Raw genomic sequence first — 12,254 nt, 5'->3', positions numbered from 1 at the left:
TTGTCCCATTTCATACCAAACTCGATCCGAATTGACTCAAATTCACCAAGTACACATATTGAAACATGAATAAGCATTTAACGGGGAAAACGGGATGAAAATACAGGAAACGACGGTTTGGGTCGTTACAATATAAGGCAGCAAAGAAAGAGTCAAAAGTTACAGTTACATATGGGAAGCGAGTACGACAGGTTTTGGAAGAAGATAGTATTATATTTGATGATGCAGATGCAGATGGCGTGCTAATCCCTCATAATGATGCACTGGTAATATCTTTACTTGTACATGACACTAACGTAAAATGAGTTTTGATTGATCCAGGTAGTTCTGTGAATATCATTCTGTTAAGAGTGGTAAACGAGATGCAAGTCGATGATAAGTTGATACCCAAGGCACACACCTTGTCTGGTTTTGACAACTCGAGCGTCGTAACAAAGGGGGAGATAATACTCTCCACATTCGCAGAAGGAGTAGTCAAAAATACGAAATTTCAGGTGGTAGAAATGGATATGGCTTACAATATGATTCTCGGCAGACCATGGATTCACGAGATGGACACTGTTCCATCTACCTTACATCAAGTTATCAAGTTTCCATCACAATGGGGAATACGGAAAATCCGTGGTAACCAACAAGCTGCAGCATTAATTCCATAGCAGATTCAAACGCAAAAAGTGACGAAAAATAGCAATCACAAAATTCAGTTGAGGACGCAACAACACGAACCTCAACTGAAGATGGGAGAACATATGTAGATTCGAGGCTCGATACTATTCAGGAACCAGAAGAAAATGAAAATATCAAAACAACGATCGAAGAACTGGAAGCTGTGGTGCTATTTGTACATTCACCAGACAGAAAAGTCTACATTGGAACCAACCTCAGCCCAAAAATGAAATGTAAGTTGATTGAATTTTTAAAGGCTAACGTAGATTGTTTTACTTGGTCCCATTCAGATATGACAGATATAGCACTGAAGGTAATGATCCACAAATTAAATGAAGATCCATCATACCCACCTGTCAAATAAAAGAAAAGGAAGCAAGGCTCCTTCAAGAACTAAGTGATTCAAGATAAGGTGCAAAAATTCTTAAAAATCGGGTCCATCCGCGAGGTAAAGTATCCAGATTGGTTGGCTAATACTGTAGTAGTACCCAAAAAGAATGGTAAGTGGCGAGTTTGTGTAGATTACACTGATCTAAATAAAGTATGTCTTAAAGATTCTTTTCCATTATCGCACATAGATCAATTAATTGATGCTACTGCAGGGCATGAATTGTTAAGTTTTTTAGATGCCTATTCAGGATATAATCAGATTAAAATGGGTTCTCTAGATGAAGAAAAAACTTCCTTCATCACAGATAGGGGGACTTACTGTTACAAAGTCATGTCGTTCGGTTTAAAGAATGTTGGGGCCATATACCAAAGGCTAATGACTAAAATGTTCCAAGAACACCTAGGAAAAACCATGGAAGTGTATATAGATGATATGTTGGTCAAATCACAACAAACAGGGGACCATATTCAACATTTAACTGATACATTTCAGATTCTTCGCAAATTTAACATGACGTTAAATCCTAAGAAATGTGTATTTGGCGTCTCATCAAGTAAGTTCTTGGGATTTCTTGTTTCTAACCATGGCATTGAAGTAAATCCTGCGCAGATTAAAGCTATTGAAGAAATTCTGGATATACTCACAAGCAAAAAAGATGTACAAAGATTGACAGGAAGAATAGCAGCCTTGGGTAGGTTTATTTCCAAGTCATCAAAAAAGTGCTTCAAATTCTTTTCAGCTTTAAAAAAGCAAAACCAATTTGAATGGTATGAGGAATGTCAACAAACGCTTAAAAATTTGAAGGGGTACTTATCAAATCCACCATTGCTAGCCAAACCAAAAAATGAGGAGAAATAGCTTATCTACCTTGCAGTTTCAGAAGTAGCGATAAGTGTCGTATTAGTTCGAGAAGACCAAGGTAAATAATCACCGATTTATTATGTTAGTAAATCTTTGTTAGATGCGGATACTCGATATCCTCATTTAGAGAAACTTGCATTAGCCTTAATTATGACATCTAGGAAATTAAGACATTATTTTTAATGTCATGCTATCTCTGCGGTCACCGCCTACCCCTTACGTCTATTGCATAAACAAGAGTTATCGGGTAGATTAGCCAAGTGGGCTATAGAACTAAGCGAATATGACATTACATATCAACCTAGAACTGCAATAAAGTCACAAGTTTTGACAGATTTCGTGGCAGATTTTCGCCAAGAGATACAATTAGAAGCAGAAAAAGAACTACAGGTATTTAACGGGTCTAATCCAGGTACTTGGACCTTATTTACTGACGGTTCATCAAATGTAAAAGGAGCAGGTCTAGGTATTGTCCTGGTACCACCTGCGGGTGAAACTATACGACAAGCAATAAAGTGTCATCCAATCACTAATAATGAGGCAGAATATGAGGCTGTTATTGCAGGTTTGGAATTGGCGCGAGAGCTTGGAATAGAGCAGTTTATAATCAAAAGCGATTCGCAGCTCGTGGTTAACCAAATACAGGGGACTTATACAGCTAGAGAAGCAAGGATGCAACAATATCTGGAAAAGGCACGAGATTTGGTCAGGCAATTTCAAACTTAGAAAGTCATACAGATACCAAGGGAAGAAAATGCCAAGGCAAACGCTCTAGCTAACCTTGCATCCGCTACGGAAATAACAAATGAAGAAAACGCTTCAGTGATACATTTGTTTCATTCAGTGCTCGACCAAGACAAAAACGAGGTAAATTACAATAATCTAACTTGTGATTGGAGAAACGAGATTGTTAATTTTCTGCAATATGGAATACTACCTGAAGACAAGAAAAAGGCTCAAGCACTTCGCCAAAAAGCTGCTCGTTACTGTTTAAATCAAGGCAATATTTATCGAAAAATGTTCGGTGGTCCTCTGGCAAGATGTCTCGGGCCTTCTCAAACGGATTATGTGATGAGAGAAATACACGAGGGACATTGTGGCAATCATGCTGGAGGAAGATCTTTAGTAAAAACCATAACTAGAGCCGGCTATTATTGGCCAAAAATGGAAGAAGACGAGGAAAATTTTGTGGAAAAATGTGATAAGTGCCAAAGATATGGTAACAACATGCATCGACCAGTTGAATTATTACATCCAGTTGTTGCACCGTGGCCTTTTATTTAGTGGGGGATGGATATAGTAGGTCCACTACTACAAGCCAAAGGCAAGGTAAGATTTTTGTTAGTGCTCACTGACTATTTTTCTAAGTGGGTAGAAGCGGGAACTTTCAGACAGGTACGAGAAAAAGAGGCCAGAGACTTCATCTGGCAAAATATCATATGCCGATTCGGGGTGCCAAAGGAAATCGTATGTGATAATGGCCCGCAATTTACAGGCGCACAAATCACAGAATTTTTTCAAAGTTGGCAAATTAAAAGGATTACCTCAACACCTTACCATCCAGTGGGTAGTGGACAAGCTAAATCAAGAAATAAAGTCATTATCAACAACCTGAAGAAAAGACTAAAAGAATCTAAAGGCAATTGGCCAGAGGTACTACCTGGAGTCTTGTGGGCTTACCCAACAACAGCAAAAACAAGTACGAGAGAAACATTGTTTTCACTTGTATACGGAGCTGAAGCCTTAATTACAGTCGAGATAGGGGAATCAAGTACGAGATACACTAAAGCTACTGAAAAATCAAACGAAGAAGAGATGCAGGTAAACCTGGATTTACTTGAAGAAATGAGGGAAACTGCATTAATAAGGATGACAACACAAAAATAAGTTATTGAGCGGTATTACAATTGGAAAGCTCGTCTCAGATACTTCAAAATTGGGGACTATGTACTCAAGAAAGTTTTCCAATCCATGAGGGCAGCCAACGCAGGAAAGTTAAGTCCAAAATGGGAAGGGCCTTACAAGATTCATGGTATCGCAGGAAAAGGAGCATACGAGCTTGAAACATTGGATGTCAAGATTCTACCTTCAAATTGGAATGTTGTTCATATGAAAAGATACTACTTCTAAGGAAAGGAAGTTAGGTATCCCCACCCACGATTTTTATTTTTGAATTATTAAAATTTTACTAATGATTTTAGGTGATAGGCAAAAAGCTAGCCCGTACTAAACGATGAATTACGACATGAAAGACACGTGGAAAGAACATAATTCCCGGTCTAGGGTTACAACTATTCTGATGGAATTTTAAATGGGTTAAGCAGTCTTCATCTAAAATCGTACCTCCGAGTCCCGTATGTTTTTCCTTTTCAGGAAAAGGACCGCATGGAAGGAATAATCAAGTGCTCGAGATTTCATACTTCAAATCTCAAACACTTGGGGGACTATATAATATACATATGATATATGTATAAGAAAGGCAAAGAAGGCTGAAACAATTAAATTTCAAGTCAAGTCTAGAGTCTACTCAATAAATATCAATTTTAGAGCAAAGTCACGAGCCAAAAACGCAAGCCTGATCCAAAAACCTGTGAAAAATACACTCGTGGATACAAATTTCAAAATCTTATGAATATTTAGGTTAAAGGCAGTATTTAGCCATGGGTCATAAAAGAAACCCTTGGATTTTCTTTTTTACAAATCTGTTGTAAAGAAAACAGTTATGGAAGAGTTATAGAAGATAATTAAATACATGTAAGGTATTATTTAAGCTTGACAAGTTCGAATGAAAACTTTTCTCAAAGTTATTCCAAGAAACATGTGTGTTCTTATTTCTCTTTCCGTATGATTACACCATTATGAAGTTGAGACGTCTTCTTTATTAAGTGTTGTATATAAAAGAGCCCTCTTTTATAATTCATGTTTGATTCAAAAATCCATGAAGTTAATTAAGCATTTCTAAAAATGCAAAAAGCCAAAAGGGTAAGACAAAAACCCACATATTAAAAAGCAAGACCTTGGGCTTATAAAAAAGCAAGGCAAATTATTAAAAGAGTATAACAGAAACTCGAAAGAATTAAGTTAAAACAAAAACTTTATAATATTAAGTTAAAACTAAGTATGAACTTAGTCTTAAACTGATTGTCATTTTAAAAGCCCCGAAAAGACCAGGGGACATGCTGTTACCAAATACATAACCCCCAAAATGGGACCAGGGGTAATATCACTACACATTCCACCAAAGAAAAAAAAAGGAGTCAAACTTCACAAATAAACGTTCACTGTGGAGCAGGTTCAGAAGAAGAGTTCAGGACGGCATCATCAGCAACAGAAGGCTTGATTTGGTCTGAAGGAGCTGGGACATCCACCGCACCAGGATCAGCTTCAACATTTTCGGGAGTATCAGCCATGGGTGAAGAAAAGCCTTGGCTTTGCTGAGTTTTTTCTATTATTTCCTTAATCTTGGCTAACTCAGCATCCAATTTAAAACCTTCCTGGCTTACCTCCATAAAAGTATCATGGCTCGTGTTCAAAATGTCTCAACTTACTTCAACAGTAGTCTTGTCCTCAAGAGCCTCGTAGTCTCTTTTCCAATGGTCAATTTCACTTTTGAGCTCCTCTCTCTCAGCCAAAGCTGTATCGTAAGAAGACTGTAAAGGGGAAAGTGAACTCTCCAAAAACTTGACCTTGTCAGAAGACACTCGGAGATCTTCTTGGGTCTACGTGAGTGTTTGAACAAGCTCACCAACATAAACCTCTTTCTCATTTAGCAGAGCCTTAACGCCTCTGATCTCTTCAGTAATTTTGGAGCGTTGTTCAGCAAAAGAAGACTCGAGGAGGTTTTTATCCTTGCCCGCCTGGTTGGAAGAAGCTTTTTCAACTGCTAATTCCGATGCCATGACTCTCAGCTGCTGATCTAAGATACATTTGCTTTCTTCTAAAATTTCCATTTCAAGCTGAAGACTCTCATACTGCTCTTTCCAATTGTCTGCCTCAATTTGGTAATCATGCATCAATTGCTCTGTATGGGAAACCCTTTTCATCATCTCCGTACCGATGAGATTGATCTACATAAAAAAAGGTAAGAATCTCAGCAAAAAGAGAATGGAATAGAGCATGAAAAGAAATTAATACCTTTAGTGATGATTGTACGATATCATTCATCCAAGTCAAAGAACTATGACTTTCTAGCTTGGATTTTTCAACTGGACCAATCAAGGGTTTCAACCATAGGTCAGCTTGGCCTGACTTCTTCAAAAATTACCATAAGCGGGAACTTCAATGGTAATTTGCTTCATCACTCTACTTCCACTTGAAGAACCAACTTCAGTTCGAGAAATAGTAGTAGTGGGGATTGTAGAGGAAGTCATAACGGCTTGAGGCGAAGCAGAAACAACAACAGTATGATCAGGCAAAAGGCGTTCCACTGGAACAAATACGGGAAAGAGGCAAAAGGTGCTTCCTCAGACACTAAGTCAAAACCTTCATTATCAAACCCACGCGAAAAAGTTGTTCATAAAAGTCACGAGTAGCCATGGGAGTTTCTTCATCAGAACTCACTAAAGTGGACAGGCTCGGTCACAGGTACAGAACGAGGAGTTGTAACTTCGTCATCCGAAATGACGTGTCTTCTAGCCCGCGACCTTCTAACCAAAGAACCTCCATCCTGTTCCTCTTCCTCCTCATAGTCCTGGAGTTTGTCAGTTTCCTTTTTGATGAAGAACTTAAGATAATCTCCTGAGCTCTTGCCAAAGAAAGTCTAGAAGCTGCGATTGACTCAGCACTTACACCACGAATAGGAAACCCTGATAAAAAGAAGGGTCAAATACATTCTAAAGGAAGAGTGAACAGAAATAGAAGGAAAAGAATAAAGTTTTTATCATGAGTCTTAACCTTCCAACCAAACCTGTTTGTGAGGTATTTCCATGATCTAGCTTCCATCGGAGCAATGGTCAACAATTTCTCTACCCAACCACAGAAATTGAAAATATCTTCAACAGTTCCCATGGTTGCTAAAAAAAAGAAAAGAAAAGTGAAACAGTCACGGGAAGACAAGCCCTTTTTTCAAAAAAGAGAAGGAGAAAAAGAAAAGAAAGAAAATTGTAAAGTAAACTTACGTGCAAAATTCCACTTTCAGGGAATGTTATATTTTCTTCACCTACTAACCCTACTGTAGGAGCATCAACAAATCTGGCGTAACAGCCATGGTCCTTGTCATCCTCAAGGTTGACTAAAACCCTCTTACTCCTCGCCACCAAAGTAAAGATCCCATGTCGGAACAATTTAGGGGGAGTAGAGGTGGATCAGATGGAAAAAGGTGAAAGGCAATTAAGCCAAATTACCAAGTACCTTAGACATGCAACAGCCCTCCACACAATAGGACCAACTTATCCTAAACACACATTGAAGAAACGGTAGAGTTCAATAATAACTGGATCAATAGGAGGTCTAAAGCCCAAAGTAAAAAGGTACGTATATACAAAGGAAAAGCCAGCTTTAAAAGAAGAAATTCTTTGATTTGCATTAGGAATCAGAATTGGGAAATCAAAACTCCAGTGGCAGTCTCTACGAACAACAGAAATCAAGCCTTCAGTAATCCGTGAAGGGAAAACATCAGCATGATCATGGGAGGACATAGAGGAAACCTGGTTTCTAATTGATTCTCTATCAGTATAAAAAGAAAGTTCAGAAGGGATAATCTCGTCTATTGTGGGTTCACGGATTGGTTCATTGGAATCCCTACTTCTAGCAGAGGACCTATGTGTGAGAGAAGCCCTAGTTCTAGAAGTTGAAGGAGGAGTGGAACTACGTAGAGAAGAAGAAGAACCTCTAATAGCAACCGACCCTAGACTGCGTAATCTTCCCCCTCTTCTGCTTCTAGTAGGAGCAAGAGGAAGTTCATCAACAATAAGAACTTTTAGGGGATTAGGGTTCGAAAAAGGCATAGCTGTTCGAGGAAGAAGAGAAGATTGAATATTCAATGATGGAACACTTTTATGAGAAAGAAAAAATAAAGGTTATATTTATACTCAAAAGCAACCGTCAAACAAAAAAGGTAATGATGGGAACGTCAGAATGAAAACTGTCACTTCGTGATTGATGTAAGCCGTAAAAAAGCCTTAAAAGGCGCTGAAAGGTTGCAGAACCACTCAAAAGTCACCACGTGTCACGTGCATTAAATGGAAGTGACATGCAAAATGTCAGTTCTGGAGAAGGCATAATGGTATGTAAAATGGCGGCAAAAATTACCGCTATAATGAGATCCACTTCCCAAATATTCAATGGATGAATAAATGGCAAGTGAGGGGACTATATGTATTGGGAAAATCAAGTTAACATTTGGAATTAATTATGTGCTGACATGTCAGGATACGTGGATCAATGAAAGAATGACGGCTAGCAAAGAATATTCAAAGAGACACGAGCCTTAATAGGTACGAGCAAAGGTTCAAGAAAACAAGAAGGAACGGTTACTCGGACCTCTTGGTAATTTAAAGAGACATCGGAGGAATGAACCTAGATAGCAAAAAGTCCGGATACGTATTATCTGTAATTAATGAACATCAATGATGGAAAACACTATAGAATCTTCACGAAACAGTTACGATTGCCAATTATAACGTTACATTAATGCCATTAATTGCTCATAATGGTTCTGTTATGAGAAGAAAGAAACGTATTACTTACAAATAGCTATAAAAGGAGAGGAATAACATTTGTAAAGGGACAGAGAATATTATTGGAATACACTGATTTATTTTGCTTTGCTTAGTTTGTTATCTTTCAATTCAATTCTTCCTTTTAATTATCTAGTCGTTTCCTTATTTGATTATCAGTAACCCGAATTTTTCTAAAATTAAGCTTTGACCGAAATTCTAATTTTCTGGTTAAACACTGGTATAAATGCGCGCGTTGTGTATAATGAAACATTTGTCTAGTTGTGGAAATTAAATAAAATAGAAATTAACAAACATATGTGTTTATCCACTTATTTTAGACAAAATCATTACACTAAAAATGAAACGCTCACTCACTCTCTTTATTGCATACCCTCCTAAAGTCAAGAAATTAAACCAGAGAAAAATGAATGAAAAAAAAATACGTTATACGTTATTATTGCACTAAAAATGAAACGCTCACACTCTTTATTGCATACTTAAAGTCAAGAAATAATAGAAAAAATACGTTATTTGCAAGTTAAAAAGAAATTATTGCAATAAAAATGAAATGCTCACTCTCTTTATTGCATACCTAAAGTCAAAAAACCAGAGAAAAATATAAGAAAAAAAATGCGTTTTTTGCAAGTTAAAAAGAAATTGTTGCATTAAAAGTGGAACGCTCACTCTCTTTATTGCACACCTAAAGTCAATAAATTAAAGAAAAAGAAAAAAAAATATGTTAAAATTTTTCTATTAGAATGCAAATTAAAGAAAAAGAAAAGAAAAAAATACGTTATTTGCATTCTAATAGAAAATTTTCGAATCCTCCATTTTCTCTTTAAATAACTTGTTTTGGTCTGTTGATTTTTTCGGGGATGCAAAATTGGTTAGTCGGTCGAAATTAATTGTATTCGCTAGCTAAAAAATGTATAAAATATGTATATTATATGTAAATAATGCAAAACTCATATATCCAAAAAATATTTTTTTTATCGGTTATTATATTTGGGAGCGACTAAAAAATAATTTTTTTTCGCTCCGTTAATTCTCCATTTTCTTTTTAAGTGACTAGTTTTAAAGCATACACTATTTTTATTATTTCTTTTGGTTGTCCAAAAGGGAAGAAGGGGGTAGGAAATTCCCCCCAATATACTGGAGAACTTGCAGCCGAATCTTGAACTGATTTATTTTAATCAGTTTACAACCTTTTCTTTTTTGAAAAACAATATTATTTTAACCCACTCGCTATTATTGAAAGAGAGTGCAATAATAATTTGTTTTTTTTTTTCTCCCAAAACAAACCAATATTATTAAACTAATATTTTTATGACCACTCTCCTTCATTTTACAGACCTATATATATACCTCTTTAATCCTCTTCTCTCTTCATTCACAACCAAACAAACACATCGTCATCTCTCTCCCTCTCCTCTTTCTCTCCCTCCCAAGAAACTAGTCGGTCTCACAGTCAGATAGACTTATACCATTACACTCACGAGCAAAATCTTAATTTCAATCTGTCGATATTCGTCCCAAATAATAATGGAAATCGAGTCAAGTGCTCCTCAATTAGTAGCAAAAAAATTATGGAAAGTAGTGAGAATTGTTTTCTACATGTTGAGGAAAGGCTTATCAAAAAGCAAACTCATTCTTGACATACAAAATTCTCTACAAGATATGTTAAAAAGAGGAAAAATTGCTGGTAAAGCAATTAGCAACCTAATGTTACACCATCAATATTCATCTTCTTTCACTTGTAAATCCAATGATGTGGCTATGTCATCCTTGGTTACACGTCGTGAATACGAATTTAGTTGCAGTAATAGCCCTAATTTCCCCCTCTATTTCGCCAATAAACGTAGGCGAAATCATCGGTATAAGCCAGAAGAAATAGCTGTGGTTCAAAAAGTATTTGAGATATTAAATACTACAACTACAAATTATGAGCAAGCTGTTGTTGCTTCACCTTTTGCATTACCAGGATTTGGAAAAAGTCCAATGGTGAGACAATTAAGAATAACTGATTCACCATTTCCTTTAAAAGATTCAGAGGAGAATATTAATTCTCAAGTTGATAAAGATGCTGAAGAATTTATCAAGAATTTTTATAAGGATTTGAAGAACCAGAAAAGGATAGCAGCTTTTGAATCTCCATCTCCTTATCATATTTGTGCAAGAAATTAGTGAAATTTTTCTAAGTTTTGGTCTAGGGGTTTTATGGCTTGCAACAATTGACTACCTTCAATAATGCACAAAAATTATGTTATAACTAATTTTTTTTCCTCACTTTTTATAAGTGTTTTCTTTGTTATGAAGTTGAAGGTGGGGTATTAATTTGCTTAAAGAGATGTATTTGCACAAAAATGCCATTTCTTTCTTCCCATATACTGTTTCGTTTCAAGTGTTTTTAGAGCCCGTTGGGATTGACTTATTTTAAGTTACTTTTTAGTTATTTTGCAGTGTTTGGATAAAGTAAAAAATGCTTTTAAACCCTTGTTTTTAAGCTAAAATGACAAAAATAAGCCAAAAACTAGGAGGGTGTTTCGTTTGGCTTTTAAGCTGGCCAAATTAACTTTAAGTTCTTTTTAGCTTTTTTCAATATTTGGTAAAGTTAGAAATTGCTTAAAATAAGTTAAAAACTGTTTAAAACAAGCCAAAAGCAATAAGCTCGGTAGCCCCAACTTACTACTTTTTGGCTTAAAAGTTATTTCTGTTGAAAAGTCACTTTTTTTTAAACCAATCCAACGGGCTCGAATTTCTAACTTATAGCTTTTGGCTTAAAAGTCACTTACAATAAGTCCCATCTAAATGAGCTCTTAGTTATTTTCTATTTTGGTCAGTTACAAAAAATATTCACTTTTTTATATTAAGTTTTTAATGTTACACTTCCGAATGGGAGTCTTGGCATAACTGGTTCGAACCGTAAAAACAACAACTTATGAAAATATATGGTAATGTTGCGTATAATAGACCCTTGTGATTCGGTCCTTCTCCGGCTACTGCAATGTTATACTCCATTTTAGTATTATTGATCCTAAAGTAATATGACATATTTATGATTTTATTTTATTTTATTGGTTATGTAATTGAAGGTGGGGCGTTAGTTTGCTTAAAGAGATGTATATGCTTTTGATTCCAAAACCAACAATGGCAAACTCTTTCATTCTATGCAATAATTATGACCTTGATTCTCAGGTTGGTAAGGTGGATAGGGTAGACGTTTTTTTTTTTTTTCTTTTTCTTTTTCTTCTTTTTGTGTGTTTGTGGGGGTGGGGGTAGGGGGGGCGGGGGGCGTTGTAACTTCCCATTTTTGTTTGTCTAATTAAACTGTTAGTTTTGTGGCAGTAAAGAATATGTTTTTTGTTCTCTTAGATACTTTTCCTTTCTTAAAGCTTTTTATGTTTTGCTCAATAAATAGAACTTATATAAGTCGAAAATGAAAAATTTCTTGGTAGGGAATGCCCATCTTAGAGTAAGTTTACTCGACGCGAACTCATATTAGTCGGGTAAGTGAACTAGCAATACTAGATGGTTAAATTAAAAGGGCAGCTATGTGCACAAGACAACTCTTGGTCACGCAAGATCCAAAGAAAGCCCTGCGTGAATGCGAGATATTTTGTGCACCGAGCTGCTTTTTGAATTTAACCATCTAGATGGTTAATTTTTTTTTTTAAACA

The 12,254-nt window shown here is 36.1% G+C and overlaps 2 protein-coding genes across 2 annotated transcripts; both read left to right on the top strand.

Moving 5' to 3' along the window:
* Nucleotides 1–1,567: 1,567 nt before the first annotated feature.
* On the top strand, nucleotides 1,568–2,644 carry LOC142163502 (uncharacterized). Its single transcript, XM_075220795.1, has 2 exons — nucleotides 1,568–1,748; nucleotides 2,265–2,644. Exons 1-2 carry the CDS (start codon nucleotides 1,568–1,570, stop codon nucleotides 2,642–2,644), a joined length of 561 nt encoding a protein of 186 aa, XP_075076896.1.
* A 7,327-nt stretch (nucleotides 2,645–9,971) lies between these two features.
* On the top strand, nucleotides 9,972–11,691 carry LOC107761012 (uncharacterized). Its single transcript, XM_016579165.2, has one exon. It carries the CDS (start codon nucleotides 10,120–10,122, stop codon nucleotides 10,759–10,761), a length of 642 nt encoding a protein of 213 aa, XP_016434651.1. The 5' UTR covers nucleotides 9,972–10,119; the 3' UTR covers nucleotides 10,762–11,691.
* Nucleotides 11,692–12,254: the final 563 nt, after the last annotated feature.

The sequence above is a fragment of the Nicotiana tabacum genome, chromosome 8 (genome assembly GCF_000715075.1).
Source record: "Nicotiana tabacum cultivar K326 chromosome 8, ASM71507v2, whole genome shotgun sequence".
In the NCBI taxonomy this organism is placed as follows: Eukaryota; Viridiplantae; Streptophyta; class Magnoliopsida; order Solanales; family Solanaceae; genus Nicotiana; species Nicotiana tabacum.
Note: the sequence above shows the minus strand (reverse complement) of the source record. Positions and strands in the feature narration are given on the sequence as shown.